At 43.6% G+C, this 22,553-nt stretch overlaps 1 protein-coding gene across 1 annotated transcript in view; it reads left to right on the top strand.

The window, feature by feature from the left end:
- The window catches only part of LOC132823546 (E3 ubiquitin/ISG15 ligase TRIM25-like), a 72,176-nt gene extending 53,608 nt beyond the window's left edge, over positions 1–18,568 (top strand). The window contains exons 9-10 of the mRNA XM_060837489.1: positions 12,755–12,888; positions 18,039–18,568. Coding sequence (XP_060693472.1) covers positions 12,755–12,888; positions 18,039–18,568 — 664 coding nt within the window. The remainder of the gene's footprint in view (positions 1–12,754; positions 12,889–18,038) is intronic.
- The last annotated feature ends 3,985 nt before the right edge of the window (positions 18,569–22,553 follow it).

Raw genomic sequence — 22,553 nt, 5'->3', positions numbered from 1 at the left:
TGACTGATGCTCTCTCAGTAGTTCAAGCACTGGGAGTCAAGGTGAGTTATTCGCTGCAGACATCCTAGCCTCTGACCTACCCATTTAGCCATTTAGGTATTTATGTGGTTGGTCCAGTTCAGTGTTTGGTTAATGACAACTCCCTGGATGTTGATACTGCGGAGATTCAGTGACGGTAATGCCATTGAACATCAAGGGACAATGGTTTGATTCTCCCTTGTTGGGAGGTGCTCACTGACTGACACTTGTATGAGGTGTATTACTTACCTCTGACTAGCAAAAATGTGAATATTACCCAGGTCTTGCTGCATACAGACTCAGAGGAGTTGTGAATGATGCTGAGCATTGTGCAATCATCAGCAAAGATCCTCACTTCTGACCTTATGGTGGAGAAAAGGTCATTGATGAAGTTGCTGAAGACGGGTTTGGGCCTTGAACATTACCCTGAAGATCAGCTGCAGAGCAGTCCTTAGATTACAATAATAACTCGGAGACAGTGAGAACTGCAGATGCTGGAGATCAGAGTCGCGAGTGTGGTGCTGGAAAAGCACAGCAGGTGAGGCAGCATCTGAGGAGCACGGGATTTAACATTTCGGGCATAAACCCTTCATCAGCACTACAGTCTCAACTACAATAATTAACCCAGCAACCACAAATTTTGTGATAGGTGTGACTCCAACCAGTGGATACTTTTCTCCCCAATTTCCATTCACTTCTGTTTAGCTTGGGAACCTTGACGCCACACTCAATCTGATGCAGTCTTGATATCAAGATATTGACTCTCACCTCACTTCCTGCATTCATTTCTTCTGTCCATTTATGGACTAAGGCTGTAATGAAATCAGAGGTTGAGTGGTCAACACAAAATGCAAACTGAGTGTCCATTAGCAGGAGTATATTGATTCAAAAATGGTCTTTAATAGCACTGTTAAATGTGCTTTTCATCACTTTACTGCTGTTGGTTGAGAGAAAATTGCTAGGCTGCTAGGGAGCCAGATTACATTTGCCATGGTTTTTGCAGCATACTTGGGCAATTTTCCATATTCAAAACCAGAAATCACTGGGAACACTCAGCAGGTATGACAGCAATTGTGAAGAGAAAGCAGTGTTGATGTTCTGCGTTCAGTGACATGTCTTCAGAACAGTTCTGGACCCGGAATGTTAACTCTGCTTTTTCTCCACAGATGCTGTCAGACCTGCTGAGTTTTCCCAGCAATTTAGAGGCATAGAGTCATAAAGGTGCACAGCATGAAAACAGACCCTTCAGTCCAACCTGTCCGTGTCGACCAGATATCCCAATCCAATCCAATCCCACCTTCCAGCACCTGGCCCATTTCCCTCCAAACCCTTCCTATTCATATACCCATCCAAATGCAATAGATAATCGACAATAGGTGCAGGAGGAGGCCATTCTGCCCTTCCAGCCTGCACCACCATTCAATATGATCATGGCTGATCATCCTTAATCAGTATCCTGTTCCTGCCTTATCTCCACAACCCTTGATTCTACTATCCTTGAGAGCTCTATCCAACTCTTTCTTAAATGAATCCAGAGACTGGGCCTCCACTGCCCCCTGAGAAGAGCATTCCACACAGCCACCATTCTCTGGGTGAAGAAGTTTCTCCTCATCTCTGTCCTAAATGGTCTACCCGTACTTTTAAGCTGTGTCCTCTGGTTCGGCACTCACCCATCAGTGGAAACATGTTTCCTGCCACCAGAGTGTCCAATCCTTTAATAATCTTATATGTCTCAATCAGATCCCCTCTCAGTCTTCTAAACTCAAGAATATACAAGCCCAGTCACTCCAGTCTTTCAGCATAAGGTAGTCCTGCCATTCCAGGAATTGACCTCGTGAACCTATGCTGCACTCTCTCAATAGCCAGAATGTCTTTCCTCAAATTTGGAAACCAGAACTGCGCACAGTACTCCAGGTGTGGTCTCACCAGGGCCCTGTACAGCTGCAGAAGAACCTTTGCTTCTATACTCAGTCCCTCTTGTTATGAAGGCCAGCATGCTATTAGCCTTCTTCACTACCTGCTGTACCTGCATGCTTACCTTCATTGACTGGTGTACAAGAACACCCAGGTCTCTCTGTACCGCCCCTTTATCTAAATTGATTCCATTTAGGTAGCATTCTGCCTTCCTGTTCTTGCCACCAAAGTGAAAACCAGACATCTATCCACACTAAATTGCATCTGCTTTGCATCTGACCACTCACTTAATTTGTCCAGGTCACCCAGTAATCTGCTAACATCCTCATCACATTTCACCCTGCCACCCAGCTTTGTATCATCAGCAAATTTGCTAATGTTATTGCTAATACCATCTTCTATATCACTAACATATATTGTAAAAAGCTGCGGTCCTAGTACTGATCCCTGTTTTACCCCACTGGTCACTGCCTGCCATTCCGAAATGGAGCCGTTTATCACTACTCTTTGTTTCCTATCAGCCAACCAACTTTCAATACAAGTTAGTACTTTTGCCCCCAATACCGTGTGCCCTAATTTTGCTCACTAACATCCTATGTGAGACTTTATCAAAAGCTTTCTGAAAGTCCAGGTACACCAAATCTACTGGATCTCCCTCGTCCATCTTCAGAGTTACATCCTCAAAAAATTCCAGAAGATTAGTCAAGCAAGATTTCCCCTTCATTATTCCATGCTGACTCTGACCTATCCTGTTACTACTATCCAGATGTGTCATAATTTCATCCTTTATAATAGACTCCAGCATCTTTCCCACCACTGAGGTCAGACTAATTTATAATTTCCGGCTTTCTCTCTCCCACTTTTCTTAAAAAGTGGTCTAACATTAGCCACCCTCCAATCCGCAGGAATTGATCCCGAATCTATCAAACTCTGGAAAATAATCACCAACACATCCATGATTTCTCGAGTCACTCCTTCCGTACCTTGGGATGTAGACCATCAGGCCCTGGGGACTTATCAACCTTCAGACCTAACAGTCTCTCCAACACCAATTCCTGACAAATATAAATTCTCTTAAGTTCAGGTCCTTCAGCCACTGTTACCTCAGGGAGATTGCTTGTGTCTTCCCCAGTGAACACAGATCTAAAATACCAATTCAATTCTTCTGCCATTTCTTTGTTCCCCGTAATATATTCCCCTGTTTCTGCCTTCAAGGGCCCAATTTTAGTCTTCACCATTTTTTTGCTTTTCACATACCTAAAAAAGCTTTTATTATCCTCCTTTATATTATTGACCAGTTAACCTTCGTACCTCATTTTTTCTCTGCGTATTTCCTTCTTAGTAATCCTCTGTTGTTCTTTAAGAGCTTCCCAGTCCTCAGTTTTCCCACTTATCTTTGCCAAGTTATACTTTTTCGCTTTTAACTTTATATGTTTCTTAACTTCCCTTGTCAGCCACGGCCACCCGTGCCTCCTCCTAGGATCTTTCTTCCTTTTTGGAATGAACTGATCCTACAACTTCTGCATTATACACAGAAATATCTGCCATTGTTCCTCCACTGTCATCCCTGCTAAGGTATTGCACCATTGAACTTTGGCCAGCTCCTCCCTCATAGCTCCATAGTTCCCTTTATTTAACAGAAATATGGTCATTTCCAATTGTACCCTCTCCCTCTCAAATTGCAGATTGAAGCTTATTGTATTATGGTTACTACTTCCCAATGGCTCCTTCACTTCGAGGTCCCTGAACAATTCTGGTTCGTTGCACAATACCAGATCCAAAATTGCCTTCTCCCTGGTCGGCTCCAGCACCAGCTGTTCTAAGAATCCATCTCTGAGGCACTCCACAAAGTCTCTTTCTTGAGGTCCAATACCATCCTGATTCTCCCAGTCTACCTGCATGTTGAAATCCCCCATAACTGTAGAAACATCTTTGCGACAGGTCAATTTCAGCTCCTGATTCAACTTACATCCGACATCCAGACCACTGTTTGGAGGGGTGTAGATGACTCCCAAGAAGGTTTTTTACCATTAGTATTTCTCAGCTCTATCCACACTGACTCTACATCCCCTGATTCTAGGTCCCCCCCGCACAAGGGACTGAATATCATCCCTTACCAACATGGCCACCCCACCCCCTCTGCCCGTCAGTCTGTCCTTACGATAGCATGGCGAGCCTTGAATATTCATTTCCCAGGCCCTGCCCACTTGAAGCCATGTCTCAGTTATCCCCACAATATCGTATCTGCCAATTTCCAAAAGAGCCGCAAGCTCATCCATCTTATTTCTAATGCTTCGTGCATTCATGTATAGTATTTTTAATTTGTTACTGCCCTCACCCTTCTCATCAACTCCTATTTCACTCAACCTTACAGCATGATCCCTTTTTGAGTTTTCTGCCTCATTGATACAGTTGTCTTTCTTGACTTCTCTTGTTCTAACTTTCCCTTCAATTTCCTTCTTAAACATCCAGTATGTCCCCTCCCCCCCGCTATTCAGTTTAAACATAGCTGTGTTGCAGTAGCAAACCTGCCTGCCAGAATGCTGGTCCCTAATCTACTAAGGTGCAAACCATCTCTCTTGTAGAATTTATGCTTACCACAAAACATACCCCAGTGATCCAAGAATTTAAATCCTTGCTTCCTGCACCAGTTCCCCAGCCACATGTTCAAGTCCATTATCTCACTGTTTCTGGCCTCACCAGCCCGAGGAACTGGAAGCAAACCAGAGATAACCACCTTGGACGTCCTGCTTTTCAGCTTTCTTCCTAGTTCTCCGAAGTCCCGCAGTAGTATGTTCCTCCTCCTCTTCCCGACAACATTTGTGCCAACATGTACCACCACCTCTGGCTCTTCACCTTCGTCCTTGAGGATTTCCTGCACTCTGTCTGTGATGCCTTTAATCCAGGCACCAGGAAGGCAACACACCATCCTTAAGTCCCGTCTGCTGCCACAAAAACCCCGGTCAGTTCCTCTCAGTATGGAGTTCCCTATTACCACAGCTCTGTGCGATGTCCGACTCTTCCGCTCTGCCTCTGCGCCAACTTTTGATTGGTCTGGTCACCTCTGGTCACCTCGCAGACTGGCAGTGTCATCTGCCTCTACTGTTTCCAAAAGATTCAACTTGTTCCTGACAGGTACATCCCTAGGGTCTCTTGCACCTGTCTCCTCTCTGCCTTCCTCATTGTCTGCTCTCTTCTGGTATTATTGGTGTAATAACCTCGCTGAAGGTCTTGTCCAGAAAGATCTCATTCTCTCGGATAAGCCTAAGGTCCTCGAGTTCTTTCATCAGCGCTGCAATATGCTCTGTCAGTAGCTGAACGTGCACACACTTTCCACACTTATACGAGCCAGACACACCAGAGTGGTTGACCTCCCACATCAAGCACGTAGCGCACTGAACCAGCTTGGCAGTCATGTCTTCACCCTCTTCAACTGTGGCGTAATCACTTCACTCAACCTCCTTGTCAAAGACTCCAGAGCTAAAGCTTCACTCTTCAATACACAGGAACTTCTTTTTGAGGCAAGTCTGTGGACTCTTAATTTAGGTTAGAGGAAGAGGGAGGGAGGGAGGGAGGCCCTACTTTGTAGGACCTGGGGTCTAGAACACACCCACTCTAATAACAATCACTTACCTTCCCGACCTTCTTTGCGCTCTGCCTTCACTTCCGCCCAACTCCCGCCGCTCTCTAATGCGAAAAGACCGTTAAATGTTGCAATTGTACCAGTCTCCATCACTTCCATACACGTACCACCCTCTGTGTGAAAACGTTGTCCCTTAGGTCTCTTTTATATCTTTCCCCTCTCAAACTTAACCTATGCCGTCTAGTTCAGGACTCGCTGATCCCAGGGAAAAGACTTTGCCTATTTACCCTATCCATGTCCCTCATAATTTTGTAAACCTCTATAAGGTCACCCCTCAGCCTCCGACGCTCCAGGGAAAACAGCCCCAGCCTGCTTGGCCTCTCCCTATAGCTCAAATCCTCCAACCCTGGCAACATCCTTGTAAATCTTTTCTGAACCCTTTCAAGTTTTACAATACCTTTCCGATAGGAAGGAGACCAGAATTGCATGCAATATTCCAACAGTGGCCTAACCAATGTCCTGTACAGCCGCAACATGACCTCCCAACTCCTGTACTCAATACTCTGACCAATAAAGGAAAGCATACCAAACGCCTTCTTCACTATCCTATCTACCTGCGAGTCCACTTTAAGGAGCTATGAACCTGCACTCCAATGTCTCTATGTTCAGCAACACTCCCTAGGACGTTACCATTAAGTGCATACATCCTGCCCTGATTTGCTTTCCCAAAATGCAGCACTTCGCACTTATCTGAATTAAACTCCATCTGCCACTTTTCAGCCCATTGGCCCATATGGACAAGATCCTGTTGTAATTTGAGGTAGAACATAGAACATACAACATAGAAAAATACAGCGCAGTACAGGCCCTTCGACCCTCGATGTTGCACCGATTCAAGCCTACCTAACCTACACTAGCCCACTCTCCTCCATATGGCTATCCAATGCCCGTTTAAATGCCCATAAAGAGGGAGAGTCCACCACTGTTACTGGCAGGGCATTCCATGAACTCACGACTTGCTGAGTAAAGAATCTACCCCTAACATCAGTCCTATACCTACCACCCCTTAATTGAAAGCTATGCGCCCTCGTAATATCTGACTCCATATGTGGAAAAAGGTTCTCATGGTCAACCCTATCTAAACCCCTAATCATCTCGTACACCTCTATCAAGTCACCCCTAAACCTTCTTTTCTCCAATGAAAACAGCCCCAAGTGCCTCAGCCTTTCCTCATACGATCTTCCTACCATACCAGGCAACATCCTTGTAAACCTCCTCTGCACCTGTTCCAGTGCCTCCACATCCTTCCAATAGTATGGCGATCAAACCTGCACACAATACTCCAGATGCGGCCGCACCAGAGTCTTATACAACTGCACCATGACCTCAGGACTCCGGAACTCAATTCCTCTACCAATAAAAGCCAGTACGCCATATACCTTCTTCACAGCATTATTTACCTGGGTGGCAACTTTCAGAGATCTGTGTACATGGACACCAAGATCCCTCTGCTCATCCACACTACCAAGTATCGGACCATTAGCCCAGTACTCCATCTTCTTGTTAGTCTTACCAAAGTGAATCACTTCACACTTAGCTACATTGAACTCCATTTGCCACCTTCCTGCCCAGCTCTGCAGCTTATCTATATCCCGCTGTAACCTGCCACATCCTTCCTCACTGTCAACAATTCCACCGACTTTTGTATCATCCGCAAACTTGCTCACCCAACCTTCTAGCCCCTCCTCCAGGTCATTTATAAAAATGCCAAACAGCAATGGTCCCAAAACAGATCCTTGCGGAACACCGCTGGTAACTGCACTCCAAGATGAACCTTTACCATCAACTACTACCCTCTGTCTTCTTCCAGCCAGCCAATTCCTAATCCAAACTTCCAACTCACCCTCAATGCCATACCTCCGTATTTTTTGCAGTAGCCTACCATGGGGAACCTTATCAAATGCCTTACTAAAATCCATATACATCACATCTCCCGCTTTACCCTCGTCCACCTCCTTAGTCACCTTCTCAAAGAATTCAATAAGGTTTGTGAGGCACGACCTGCCCTTCACAAAAGGTAACTGTCTTCACTGTTCACTACACCTCCAATTTTGGTGTCATCTGCAAACTTACTAACTGTACCTCTTATACTCCCATCCAAATCATTTATGTAAATGACAAAATGTAGAGGACCCAGCACCGATCCTTGTGGCACTCCACTAGCCACAGGCCTCAAGTCTGAAAAACAACCCTCCACCACCACCCTCTATCTTCTATCTTTGAGTCAGTTCTACATCCAAATGGCTAGTTCTCCCTGTATTCCATGAGATCTAACCTTGCTAATCAGTCTCCCATGGGGAACCTTGTCAAACCCCTTACTGAAGTCCATATAGATCACATCTACTACTCTGCCCTCATCAATCTTCTTTGTTACTTCTTCAAAAAACTCAATCAAGTTTGTGAGACATGATTTCCCATGCACAAAGCCATGTTGACTATCCCTAATCAGTTCTTGTCTTTCCAAATACATGTACATCCTGTCCCTCAGGATTCCCTCCAACAACCTGCCCACCACCGACGTCAGGCTCACCGGTCTATAGTTCCCTGGCTTGTCTTTACCGCCCTTCTTAAACAGTGGCAGCATGTTTGCCAACCTCCAGTTTTCTGGCACCTCACCTGTGACTATCAATGATACAAATATCTCAGCAAGAGGCCCAGCAATCACTTCTCTAGCTTCCCACAGAGTTTTCGGGTACACCTGATCAGGTCCTGGCGATTTCTTCACCTTTAACTGTTTCAAGACATTCAGCACTTCCTCGTCTGTAACCTGGACATTTTGCAAGATGTCACCATCTATTTCCCTACAGTCTATATCTTCCATATCCTTTTCCATGGTAAATACTGATGCAAAATACTCATTTAGTATCTCCCCCATTTTCTGTGGCTCCATACAAAGGCCACTTTGCTGTTCTTTGAGGGGCTCTATTCTCTCCCTTGTTACCATTTTTCCCTAATATATTTGTAAAAACTCTTTGGATTCTCCTTAATTCTATTTGCCAAAGCTATCGTATGTCCCCTTTTTGCCTTCCTGATTTCTCTCTTAAGTATACTCCTACTGCCTTTATACTTTTCTAAGGATTCACTCGATCTATCCTGTCTATATGTGACATATGCTTCCTTCTTTTTCTTAAACAAACCCTCAATTTCTTTAGTCATCCAGCATTCCCGATACCTACCAGCCTTCCCTTTCACCCTGACAGGAATATATCTTCTCTGGATTCTCATTATCTCATTTCTGAAGACTTCCCATTTTCCAGCCATCCCTTTACTTGTGAACATCTGCCCCAATCAGCTTTCGGAAGTTCTTGCCTAATACTGTCAAAATTGGCCTTTCTCCAATTTAGAACTTCAACTTTTAGATCTGGTCTATCCTTTTCCAGCATTATTTTAAATCTAATAGAATTATGGACGCTAGCCCCAAAGTGCTCCTCAGTCACTTGCCCTGCCTTATTTCCCAAGAGTATGTCAAATTTTTGTTTTTCTGTTTTTGTTTCTGATTTTCAGCATCTGCAGTTCTTTGAGATTGCTGGGTGTTAATTATTCTAGTCAAGAGTGTAGTGCTGATGAAGAGCTTATGCCTGAAATGTCAATTCTACTGCTCCTCAGATGCTGCCTGATCTGCTGTGCTTTTCCAACACGACACTCTTGACTCTGATCTCCAGCATCTGCAGTCCTCACTGTCTCCTAGTTAATTATTGTAGTCCAAGGACAGTTCTGCAGGTGATCTTCAGGGTTGTGTCCAACATTTTCCACATTGTCTGGCAAATGTCATATTTCAGCAGCAGTGGAACAACCTGGCCATTTGCACAACTCATTCTCAAGCACAAGTCATCAGTTCTGTTGCCAGTATATTGTATCGCTTGCAGTGTTCAGTGTCTTCAGCTGTTTATTAACATCGTGGCAAGTAATTCAAATTGGTAAATTGTAGTTCTGCTGCTGCCAATGGCCCATAGTGTCAGAGATGTAGCAGTCACCGTTACTGATACTGACATTGATGGATACATTGGATAGGGTGAGATCGAGTTGATTTTACATCATGTTGGTTCTCTGATTACCTGCTGAAAACCCAGTCTAACAGCAGGGTTGGTGACGATTCGCCGCGGCACATTCGCCACCACCAATTAGCCACTGCCGGTTCGCCAACAGCGTTTCTCCACTGGGGTCGTTTGACCTCTGGAGACTATTCGCCACTGGAAATATATATATGTAGTGATTGTTTTCCCTTCCACCTGTTCTTTCATACTTCTCAATAACCTTTATTTATAGAACATAGTTTATATTGATTAAAAAAGAGGTGAAATAAATATCATTTTATTGGTTTATACATAAAAATGAGTTACAAACACTTGCGGGGGCGAATCATCCTCAGCAGCCAATGGGCAGTGGTGAAGTGTCCTCGGCAGTGAAAGGGCAGTGGCTAAGCGGCGGCAGCAAATGGTCCCATCCCGCTAACAGCTATATCCTTTACACTCAGCCAGCTTGATCAGTAATGGGTCTGACCAAGCCACTTTTACTTGTGGATCCTGAAGCCCTTTGGAGCCCATTTTGTGCCATTGCTGCCTTTAGTGTTTCATTCTATTGGTGTGCAACATGGAGGAGTACTGAGTCATCAGGCAACAGGATTGCTTTATGCAGTAATCAGCAGGAGATTTCCTTGCCCATGATTGAGGTGACGCCATTAAAATTCAGGATTCTATATTGAGAGCTTCAATCACAATTCTTGGCCAACAGTATTCCAATAGTGTTGTTACCTCTTGTGAGTTTGGCTTGCCAGTATGGCATATATGCCCAGGGATGTTATCTGGCTCCTTGTCAGATATGATTCTGTGATAATGCCAAGATGTTATGTGTGTAGTTTGTGGGATAGTTCTCCCAATTTTGACACTATTCCCAATGGTTCCTAAGGAGGACTTTACGGGGTCAACTGGATTGGGTTTTTAATTGTTGTTTCTGGTACCTGGTCTGGTGCAGTGGTTTGATGGGTTTCATTCCTTTCTTTAACTGTTGAAGCAGTTTTGATCCAACTGAATGGCTTGCTTGGCCATGTCAGAGGGCAGTTAAACGCCAACCAGAATTCAATGGATCTGGAGTCATGTGGATCAGACAAGGTAGGGATAACAGATTTCTTTCCCAAATATATATTACTAATAGCAATTCTTGAGAAGATTTGTAGCTCAGGTTGATGATAATTATCTAAGTTAGCTCGCTGAGCTGGAAGGTTTGGTTTCAGATGTTTTGTCACCATGACTAGGCAAAATAATTAGTGAGAGTCTTCGGTGAAGCATTACTAATCTGCGTCAATTGAAGGAGATTAATAATTCCAGATTCTTATTTCTGTAGAATTCAAATTTAAACAACCCAGGTCATTTACCTGAGACTTTGTGATGACTCCTGCAAGGCTGGCTTGTCTTGCCAGTCGTAATGGCCGGGCCACGTTTAAATTCTCTATATCAGAGTCCCAATCAATAGATGGTGATTGACACATGTCCAGACGATGAGAGTGAAACAGGTGACAGGGACAATGGGGGATCCATTGGAGTGTCCTCCATCATTCAGCGAGGGAAACAGAAACTGCAGAGACCTCTTTGGGAGGTTGTTGATCATAAATTAGAGTTGAAAGATCAGAACTGGGGGGAGGCTGAAGGCTCCCTGTGATGACTGAGAGACTCCTGTACAACGGATGCTAAAAGAAGCTAAGCTTTCGCACTGATTTTTGCTCGTCCACTCCTCCAGCCTCTGATGTGTGGCCAGGCACATGATGGTGCAGACCTCTCCCTGACCTCCTCTCATAATCTAGTCACCATCTCAATGACATCATCATCTCGAATGTTTGTTCGACCCTGATACCCTTTCCCACAAGCCTCATCGATGTTCTGACTTGTGTTAAGATTGACATGGGAGTAGAAGGTGTCAGGTTGGGGTCACATTACTGATCTTGTTGAGGCTCCAGGACAGTGGAAAGAGACTGAGGAGAGAATAGATTTGAAAATCACAAATTTCCATTCAGTCCGGTTTAGCTCAGTCACCTTGTTGCCACAGTCAATTTGACGCAGTCTTGATATTAAGGCATTGACTCTCGCCTCACTTAGTTGCATTCATCTCTTTGATGCAAATGGACCAAGGCTGGAATGAGGTCAGAGGCTGAGTGGTCAGTGCAGAATGCAAACTGAGTGTCCATTAGCAGCAGGATATTGATTCACGAATGTTCTTTCATAGCATTGTTGACAATGGTGATTGGAAATAAATTACTGTGGTACTAGACGAAAGTGAGGACCGCAGATACTGGAGATTAGAGTCAAGATTAGAGTGGTGCTGGAAAAGCACAGCAGGTCAGGCAGCATCCTAGGAGCAGGAGAATTGATGTTTCGGGCAGGAGCTCTTCTGGGGTACTAGTTGCTTATGCTCGAAACGTCGAATTCCTTATTCCTGAGATGCTGCCTGGCCTGCTGTGCTTTGACCAGCAACACATGGTGGGCGGCATGGTGGCACAATGGTTAGCACTGCTGCCTCACAGCGCCTGAAGACCCGGGTTCAATTCCCGACTCAGGCAAATGACTGTGTGGAGTTTGCACGTTCTCCCCGTGTCTGCGTGGGTTTCCTCCGGGTGCTCCGGTTTCCTCCCACAGTCCAAAGATGTGCGGGTCAGGTGAATTGGCCATGCTAAATTGCCCGTAGTGTTAGGTAAGGGGTAAATATAAGGGTATGGGTGGGTTGCGCTTTGGCGAGTCGGTGTGGACTTGTTGGGCCGAAGGGCCTGTTTCCACACTGTAAGTAATCTAAGACATTTTCAGCTATGTTGGATTTGCCAAGCTTTATATGGAGAAGGCATACGTGCCAATTTTCCCTTTCAAAAGACAGAAATTGCTGGGAAACTTCAGCAAGTCTGCAACATCCGTAGAAAGAAAGCAGAGTTAACCTACAGAGTTCGGGTCTAGTCACTCTTCTTCTGAACTGCTCTGAAGCAACAGGTTCCCACTGAACGTATACAGCCCAGAATGAATACAGGAGAGAGTGCAAATCCCGAGATCCTGACATTTTCAGGATGGGTTGCTGCAGGGAGGGGGAGTCAGTATGAGGACTAGAAAGGGGGACAGGTTGTTGCATCGATCACTCATTCCCCTTTGGGTTCTGACCAGAAATGTCCCACTGATTAAACCATTCTCTCCTCTTCAATTCCAGAGTTAAAGAGACAAAGAGAATCACAGAGCCAGATGTTCCAGTGGTCATCATCAACCTGTCCAATATATCTCAACAACTCCAAAAGAAGCTGAAGGGATGGGAAATGTACCACGCAGACATATTGGGAGCCATCAGTAAGAATGTACAGCTTTTCACCAATCTAAGGGAATGAGAGCAGGTCGGGTTAATTGTGTTCAGACAGCAGGGAATATCGCTGAACTTTAATGTCAGCTGCCTGTGTGTAAGTGAGTCAAGAACCTGAGATTCACCATTAGGCCCCACTGAATCTGCGTGGACGTTCCTCCCCGGAATGGGTTGGAGCTTCACCTAGCTTGTTGTTGGGTGTGAGTTCCATCCAGCTTAGGTTTAAAGTCGTACCCTGGACCCTGAAAATACTTTCAACTGGATACCAATACATCACTCACTGTTAGCAGCTTTCTCCCACTTAAACACAGAAGACAGAACACAGAACAGAGACCATAATAGCACAGTACAGGTCCTTTGGCCCATGATATTGCGCTGACCTGTGAAACCAATCTAAAGCCCATCTAATCTACATTATTCCATTGTCATCCACATGTTTAGTCAATGACCATTTAAATGCCTGTAATGTTGGCAAGTCTACTACTGTTGCAAACAGGGCATTCCATGCCCTTACTACTCTCTGAGTAAAGAACCTACCTTTGATATCTGTCCTATATCTATCACCCCTCAATTTAAAGCTATGTCTCCTCATACTAGCCATCACCATCTGAGGAAAAAGGCTTCCACTGTCCACCCTCTCTAATCCTCTGATCATCTTGTATATCTCCATTAAATCGCCTCTTAACCTTCTTCTCAGTAACAAAAACAGCCTCAAATCCCTCAGCATGAATGGTTGCCCCAGTGATAAAATTTCCCTCCATACCAGGCAACATCCTGGTAAATCTCCTCTGAATCCTTTCTAATGCTTCCACATCCTTCCTATAATGTGGTGACTAGGACTGTACGCAATACTCCAAGTGCGGCTGCACCAGAGCTTTGTACAGCTGCAACATGGCTCTGAAATTCAATCCCTATACCAATAGGAACTAACACACCGTAGTCCTTCTTAACAACCTACCAAACTGGGTGGCAATTTTCAGGGATCTATATACATGGACATCAAGATCTCTCTGCTCATGCACACTACCAAGAATCGTACCATTAGGCCAGTACCCTTCATTCCTGTTAAACTAAACCTCGGCAACATTTATACAATTTAACAACTACCTTTGCTTCAAAGGAAGTGACAAAATTGCTCAGCTTCCAACATCAGCTTTATACAGCCAAATGGAGCAAACGGAAAACACAAATTTGTTCCTTTCCTTTTTGAACAGTATTCCAGAATCTGCGATGCAACTTGATTCCTACTAACTATTCTCTGAATCGTATCAAAGTTTCATTGTTTTTCCCATTAAGTTGTAATGTGGACAGCTGCTAAACACAGATCTTATCCACACTTCTGTCACAGCTACTGGATAACCCATCTCTGGTATAACCCAAGGATTGTCCATGGCATCCTGGACCCACTCCTGTTTAAGAGGAAATTTTATCACTGGGGCACCCATTCACGCTTGTCTTTAGGCTTCTGGCTGGCTCACCAGGAAGCTGTAGAATGTGACTCCTTTCTAGAGTCTCACTTATGTTCAGACACATACTGAATACCAGGTATTGCACTAAAATAACAATTTTATTGGGTCACCAGGAAGGTGTAGAGTAAGAGTTCTTTCCAGAATCTCAGTTATATTCAAAGAGATATTCAATACCAAGTATGGCATTAAAATAACAATTTTATTGGTTAATTATTATTATTGATAATATAATAATTATAAATTATAAGATAAAGAAAAAAGAATGAAAGAAAATTGTGTGAAGGAAAAGAAAACACTATATATATTTTTTAAAAAGGATAGAGAGGCAACTTTATCAGAGTATAAGTAACAATCTCAAACTGGTTTGTCTAGGAATTATCTTTAAATTGATAAACCCTTGTGACATATGTCACCAAGTTTCCAAAGTATTATGCAATGGTAAAGTCTCCAATCAATCATTCTGTCGATGTCCTTTCCTCCATTGTCTTCAATGGTAGAGTTGACCACCGCACATGGAGTACAGAATGCTGGAGACAGTGTGCATTTAAGGCTAGTTTTTGTGCCATTTCAGCACTTCACGGCTTAAACCAGACTTACCTAATGTAATGGCTTAGCAACAATGATTCTGTATCAACTGCTTCCCACAGTCTTTGCAAAATCTGCAGACTTTGCAGACTACTTACACATCCTTGATGGTGTCTCTGACATGCTAACATTTATGACATACTGCTCCCCAAAAAAGCTCTGTTTCCATTTCATTGGTCACCTTCTGTGTAAGGCAGTTTATTATTGTGACTTGGAGTTGAAGAGTCATTAGGGTGAACGTAGTACGAACAGTTCCCCTTTTAAACAGTAGAAAACAATTTTATTGTCTGCAGCGGCACATCTAAAGATAAACAAATGTTCAGTCAAAATAACAATTGTGAATATGATATGTAGGGAAAGTTCTTGGAGATGAATTGAATAACTGTGTAACTTGATCTGAAACACAATCATACCCAGATTTAAATCAATTTTTACAAAGTAAAATTCAATTACTGGCTTACTGAAAAATCAAAAGCAAAGCAGGAAAGAAATGCAAAATTGCAAATATTAATGATTGCTAGCTATATCCTGACAATGGATCAACTGGCAGATTTACACACTGTAAATCAAGACAGCTTCCTAAAGAAACACTGCTCCTCAGTACTGCCAGTGTGTTTAAGAATAGAGGAAAAATGGTATTCATACAGCAACTTTCACAACTTCACAACATCCAAAATTTGATAACAAATTTGTTACATTTCCCAATCACAGTGTGCTGTGTTTACACTGCCAGCTTTCACCAATTACAGTGACCTATCAAATGTAACTCCTTCCCCACACGACTCCTTTAGGGTACCCCATGTTCCAGGGAACAGCCTCCAGGTTTCAACTAGGGTCAGTGGGAGACCGGGAATATTCCAAGGTGTGCTTACAATCTGAAACAGGGATCCGCAATTTGTGTTTAACCCTCTCATTTTGCTATTAATCCTCTATTCCTGTTTGACCCTTTCTCTTTTAGTCACATTTGTTCAATCAGGGATTGAAGGCTTGAATTCCTGCTCCTGTTCTTTCCTCACAGCACTGTATTGGTCTGAGTTTCACACCCTGGACCTAAGAGAGTGCTTGTGAATTCAGAAAGAACAGGGAGCCACAGAATTTAATTTACAGAAGGGATTTTGATTTAATCTCTTGAGCCTGTTCCATTGTTCTTTCCTCATATCTGACCGAACATCATGTGAGGAGTTCTACCGCCCTCACTGGTGCATGCTTAACCTTTTACTGTTCACTCAATATTTTATATTTTATTTAACTGATTTAGATGTAGAGATGGAAGATACAACTCCTAAACTTGCAAATGTCATGGAGGGGTAGGAAAGTAAGTTGTGTAGGGGACATAATGTGGCTACCAAGTGACAGAGTTAGGTTAACTGAATGGGAAAAGGTTTGTCAAGTAGGGTATAATATAGGAAGGTATGAAGTTATCCATTTGGGCAGAAAGAATGAAAAAGAAGCATATTATTTAAATGGTAAGCGGTTACAGAGTTTTAAGATGCAGAGGATCTGGCGTGTCCTCCTGAATGAATCACAAAAAAAACTTGTGAAAGGAAACCACAAGTAATCAGAATGAATATTGTTTAATGTGAAAGGAATCGAACATCAAAATTATTCTTTAATAATATGTTATTGATTAATGTGAAAGGAATTAAACATCAAAATTACAGTAACATAGAACATAGAACATTACAGCGCAGTACAGGCCCTTCGGCCCTCGATGTTGCGCCGACCTGTCATACCAATCTGAAGCCCATCTAACTCTTCCATGTACGTCCATATGCTTGTCCAATGACAACTTAAATGTACTTAAAGTTGGCGAATCTACTACCGTTGCAGGCAAAGCATTCCATACCCTTACTACTCTCTGAGTAAAGAAACTACCTCTGACATCTGTCCTATATCTATCACCCCTCAATTTAAAGCTATGCCCCCTTGGGCTCGCCGTCATCATACTTGGAAAAAGGTTCTCCCTGTCCACCCTATCTAACCCTCTGATTATCTTATATGTCTCTATTAAGTCACCTCTCAACCTTCTTCTCTCTAATGAAAACAGCCTCAAGGCCCTCAGCCTTTCCTCGTAAGACCTTCCCTCCATACCAGGTAACATCCTAGTAAATCTCCTCTGCATCCTTTCCAAAGCTTCCACATCCTTTTTATAATGCAGTGACCAGAACTGTACACAATACTCCAAGTTTGGCCGCACCAGAGTTTTTACAGCTGTAACATAAACTCACGGTTCTAGAACTCGATCCCTCTATTAATAAAAGCTAAAACACTGTTTGCCTTCTTAACAACCTTGTCAACCTGGGTGGAAACTTTCAAGGATCTGTGTACCTGGACACCAAGATCTCTCTGCTCATCTACACTACCAAGAATCATACCATTAGCCCAGGACTTTGCATTCTGGTTACTCCGACCAAAGTGAATCACCTCACACTTGTCCGCATTAACCTCCATTTGCCACCTCTCAGCCCAGCTCTGCAGCTTAGCTAACAGGAGGAGACAGAACCTAGAGCATACTCTTGCAGTCAGGATGGACAGAAACAGGAGGAGATAGAACCCAGGGCATACTCTTACATTCAGGAGAGACAGTAACAGGAGTGTGCGAGCTCAGAACACTCTCTTGAATTCAAAATGGGACAGTCACAGGAACGAGAGAGAACACACATCTGTATTCAGAATAGGATAGTAATATGAGGGAGACGGCCCAGAACATCCTCCTGTCAGCTATGTGTTTCCAGGATAGCCAGTGCTGAAATTGGGAGGCTGCATTCCGGGGCTGTGGGATGTGTTGTGTGCTGGTGAATTCCCTGCATTGTGTTGGGGAGAACACATGCACAGTGCCAAGGATATGTGTGATTAAACTGACTGTTGCTGTGTATGTCACTGCAATTTTTGTTCTGAGTGATGTCTGGGACCCACACACTGCTCTCAAACAGGGAATTCTGACATTATTTAATTTGAGAAGATTCCAATCTTACAGGTAAATGGGGCTGACAGTGAATAGGAAATACTAGTGCTCCTACTTTGCAGCTGTCACTTATTGATCTGTGCGGAATAACTGACTGACCAATCTCTTCTCTCCTCTTTAGGGAATAGCCCATTGAACCTGGATCTGAAAACAGCAAACTTCAACTTGATTCTGTCCAATAATCTGCGATCTGTAACGTGGACTGGACAGGAACAACCCTATCCACCTCACCCCCAGAGATTTAAGGACTGTCCCCAAGTTCTCTGCTCCCAGAGTTTCAGCTCAGGTTCCCATTCCTGGGATGTACAGATTGATGGGAATGAATGGGGTGTAGGGATTGCGTATGAAAGTTTGGACAGGGAGGGGAAATCATCTTATCTGGGAAAGAACAGTAAATCCTGGAGTTTAGATTGTGGTTATATTATTCCTGACTACCTATGGGCCCGGCACAATTCCCAGTTCACCCTCCTCCCATCAATCCAGTTTAACCCTAGGATCCGAGTTCAATTGGACTATGAGGCTGGGACTTTGTCATTTCATCAGGTCACTGACTCATTGACACATTTACACACTTTTCAAACCACATTCACCGAACCCCTGTTTCCAGCATTTTATTGTTATTGGAACACATCCATAAAACTGCTCATTTAATCCTGATAGCAGGGTCTCACAGCCATCACTTCCTGGTTGGGAAGTTTCATGATATCACTTCGTGTTTGGGTATGTAGAACTCCGAAATATGTCACTTCCTGGTTGTCTTGGAGAGTGTGACTTCTAACAATTCTTGGAGGTTTTTGATGATGTCACTTTCGGGTTGACTTGGCAGGGTCTTATTGTATTGCCTCAAATCAGCTTGTGACTTTTTAATGATATCCGTTTTGGATTGCCTTTCATTCACTTCTGGGTCACCTTGATGGATTCAAATGTTGGGTGGCTTAATGCCATCTCCCAGTGGATTTTGTGATTTCTGATGTCATTTTGTATAAGGTCATGATGATTTTGAAAGGATTAATGTTGGAGATTGCTTCATCTCTACCCAATCTGACAATAACTTTAGGTAGAGAGTCCAATGGAAAAAAAATCATCTGGGTCATTGTTCACTGATGAATCAAAGTCAAGATCAGAAGTAACATTAACATTTCTGAAACCAAAGTCCTACCAATCTTCTAAGTATGAACAGAATGTAATAATTGTGAAATCTCCAACTGCCTGAATTTCTGAAGTAAGATTCTTAGGGGGTGGATGTGGAGTAGTAAATATAGTTACACATAAATGTTAACTGTGTGTGTTTGGGCAGATGTTGTTTCAGATATGGTTCTGAAAGGATGAAGGCTAAAGATTGCATTGAGTTCCAACCAATCCATCAATGTTGCAAAGTCTCAGCAATCAGAGAAGAGAATTAACACTCCAGCATAAGTTTCCAATGTGCTAACTCTGGATCCTGATAGTCTTTGTAACCATACCAAACTAGTCCATGAAACTTATACCATTTACAGAAGTTTGGATATTGTGAGGCTGGCATCTCACATTCCTGATGAAGGGCTGATGCATGAATAGTCAGCTCTCCTGTTCCTCGGATGCAGCCTGACCGGCTGTGCTTTTCCAGCACCGCGTTTTTTGGCTCTGACTCTCCAGCATCTGTCGTCCTCACTTGTTCCTCAGCTCTCATGGATTACCACTTTGCCTCTTTTTTTTAACGAATGACGGGAGCTCCACATTTCTGAGAGGAGATTGGGTTCAGGGCTCCGTCAGAAATGTGGAGCTGTGCTCCCGCCCTGATAGAGGAACTCTCGGAGGAAGGCAAACACAGAACGTAGAAAAGTACAGCACAGAACAGGCCCTTTAGCCCATGATGTTGTGTCAAGATTTAATTTTAATGTCAAATATAATAACTTAACCTACACACCCCTCAACTCACTGCTATCCATGTGCATGTCCAGCAGTTGCTTAAATGTCCAATGACTCTGCTTCCATCACCACAGCAGCAACGCATTCCATGCATTCACAACTCTCTGCATAAAGAACCTACCTCTGACGTCTCCTTTATGCATTCCTCCTAATATCTTCAAACTATGACTTCTTGTATCAGTCAATCCTGCCCTGGGGAAATGTCTCTGGCTATTGACTCTATCTATTCCTCTCATTATTTTATATACCTCGATCAGGTCTCCTCTCTTCCTCCTTCTCTCCCAAGAGAAAAGTCTGAGCTTACTCAACCTTTCTTCATAAGGCAAGCCCTCCAGTCCAGGCAGCATCCTGCTAAACCTTCTTTGCACCCTCTCCAAAGCCTCTGTATTTTTCCTGGGCTACCAGAACTGGACACAATATTCCAAGTGTAGTCTCACCAGGGACTGGTAGAGCTGCAGCAAAACCTCATGGCTCTTAAACTCGATCCCCTGTTAATAAAGGACAAAACACCATATGCTTTCTTAACAACCCTATTCCACTTGGGTGGCAACTTTGAGGGATCCATGTACTTGCGCACCCAGGTCCCTCTGTTCTTCCACACTGCCAAGAATCCTGTCTTTAATCCAATATTCAGCATTCGAGTGCGACCTTCCAAAATGCATCACTTCACATTTATCTGGGTTGAATTCCATCTGCCATTTCTCAGTCCAGCTCTGCATCCTGTCTATTTCGCGCTGCAGCATACTATCAGTGACACCTCCAACCTTAGTGTCATCTGCAAATTTACTAACCCACCCCTCAACCTCCTCATCCAAGTCATTTATAAAAACTACAAAGAGCAGAGGCTCAAGAACAGAGCCCTGCGGGACCCCACTCAACACTGACCTCCAGGCAGAAGACTTTCCATCTACAACCATTCCCTGCCTTCTATCAGCCAGCCAATTCTGAATCCTGATAGCCAAATCTCCCTGTATCCATCGTCGTTCCTGATGAAGGGCTTATGCCTGAAACATCAATTCTCCTGGTCCTCGGATGCTGCCTGTCCTGCTGTGCTTTTCCAGCACCACACTCTCAACTCGAAAGGTCCTGACAGCCACTTTGACAGCTGCGTTCAAAAGCCAAGTGTCTAAGTTAAATGTGATGTTAGGATTTTTGGGAGATGGCTAGGGGTATTATGTCAGCTAAGTAGAGTACCAGCTGGGTTGGGTGCTCGCTACATAAGGGATAGGGTGGATGGGTACGGGGGAAATGATTCCAGCTGAATCAGGTTAAGATGCCAGGTGGAAAGGGTGTTGTGCCAGAGTGATCGGGTGCAATGCGGTTTTTTTTTAATGCGGTTTGGGGTCAGATAAGTGATATAGTATTTACATTAGGTCAGGTCCAGTGGGACTAGAGTAGGTGATATCAGGTTTTGGGTTGGTGTCAGGTTAGTGGCATGGCAGCAGAATTGGCAGGTACAACAGTGGCAGGGAGTCAATTGCCAAGTCCGGATTGGTGATAATGGGGGATATAGTCAGGATCTGCGGAGTGAAAGTGATTAGGTGGTCAGTATGGGGATCTGTTAAATAGTTACACAGGACACTGTTAGACAGTTGCTTAGTTTCTGTGGAATAGTTAAACAAGCTCTTACGGGTTGTTAAACATAAATGGAAATTTCTGGAAAAGCTTACCAGGGCTGGCAGAATCTGTGGAGAGAAATTAGAGTTTAACATTTCAAGTTCTGACCTTTCCTCAGAACAGATGGTAGCTAGGACAAAGTTGATTTTTATACAGAAGATAGGATGGGAGAGGGGGTAAGGAGTAAACAATAGGTGGAGATAGAACTCAAAGAGATAGAAAACAGTTGGACAGAGTGGGTTACAATCAGATGAGCAGATTGAATAGCTGTTAATGGAGATTGTTAGTACCTAACAATGGGTTGCATATATTAGCACACTGTGAAATAACAAGGCCTGGTGTGTGGGGTTTGGGGTAAAGACATGGGAGAAGCTCAAGCTGTGAAGTTGTTCTTTTCTGTCTTTGGGCTCTATCTCCACCTATTGTTTACTCCTTAACCCCTCTCCCATCCGATCTTGTACATAAAAAAACAACTTTTTCCTCGCTACCATCAATTCTGAGGAAAGAACACTGGATCCAAAATGTTAACTCTGACTTCTCCCCAGAGATGCTGCCAGATATGCTGAGCTTTTCTAGTAACTTCAGTTTTTTTTCTCTGATTTCCAGCATCTGCAGTTATTTCAGTTTTCATTCTGTTAAATTGTTACACAGCTTCCTAAGTACAGTCAGTTCTTGCATAACATAATGGTTGTATGCTTATGCAACACTGCACCATAGAAAAATTGCACTCTAGAAACAACACTGTAATTTAATCTCATTTCAGTCAACCCATACTTTGAAAATTGGCACTTTAGAAACAGCATTCCCAATTCTGCAACCGCGTTGCAGGGAGTTTGCATTGACTAAACGCGTGTTACAGCAGAACAACCTGTAACTACTTTATTTTATTGGGATCCTCCAAAATCTTCAGGTTATATGGTGACTTTCAGAGAGTTCTTAGTGTAGAGGAACTGCCCAGCACAGATTTCAATTTCTTGGGCTGCTCCTTCACATTCTGCTGTGGTGAAACTCCAAAGGGTCTCCATGAGCAACTTCCATCTACGTTCATGCAATAACAACTGTCTGCCCATCATAAAATCTGGATTTATATATCGCTAACGGCAAGAGCTGT

Source organism: Hemiscyllium ocellatum, chromosome 16, assembly GCF_020745735.1.
Source record: "Hemiscyllium ocellatum isolate sHemOce1 chromosome 16, sHemOce1.pat.X.cur, whole genome shotgun sequence".
Classification (NCBI taxonomy): Eukaryota; Metazoa; Chordata; class Chondrichthyes; order Orectolobiformes; family Hemiscylliidae; genus Hemiscyllium; species Hemiscyllium ocellatum.
Note: the sequence above shows the minus strand (reverse complement) of the source record. Positions and strands in the feature narration are given on the sequence as shown.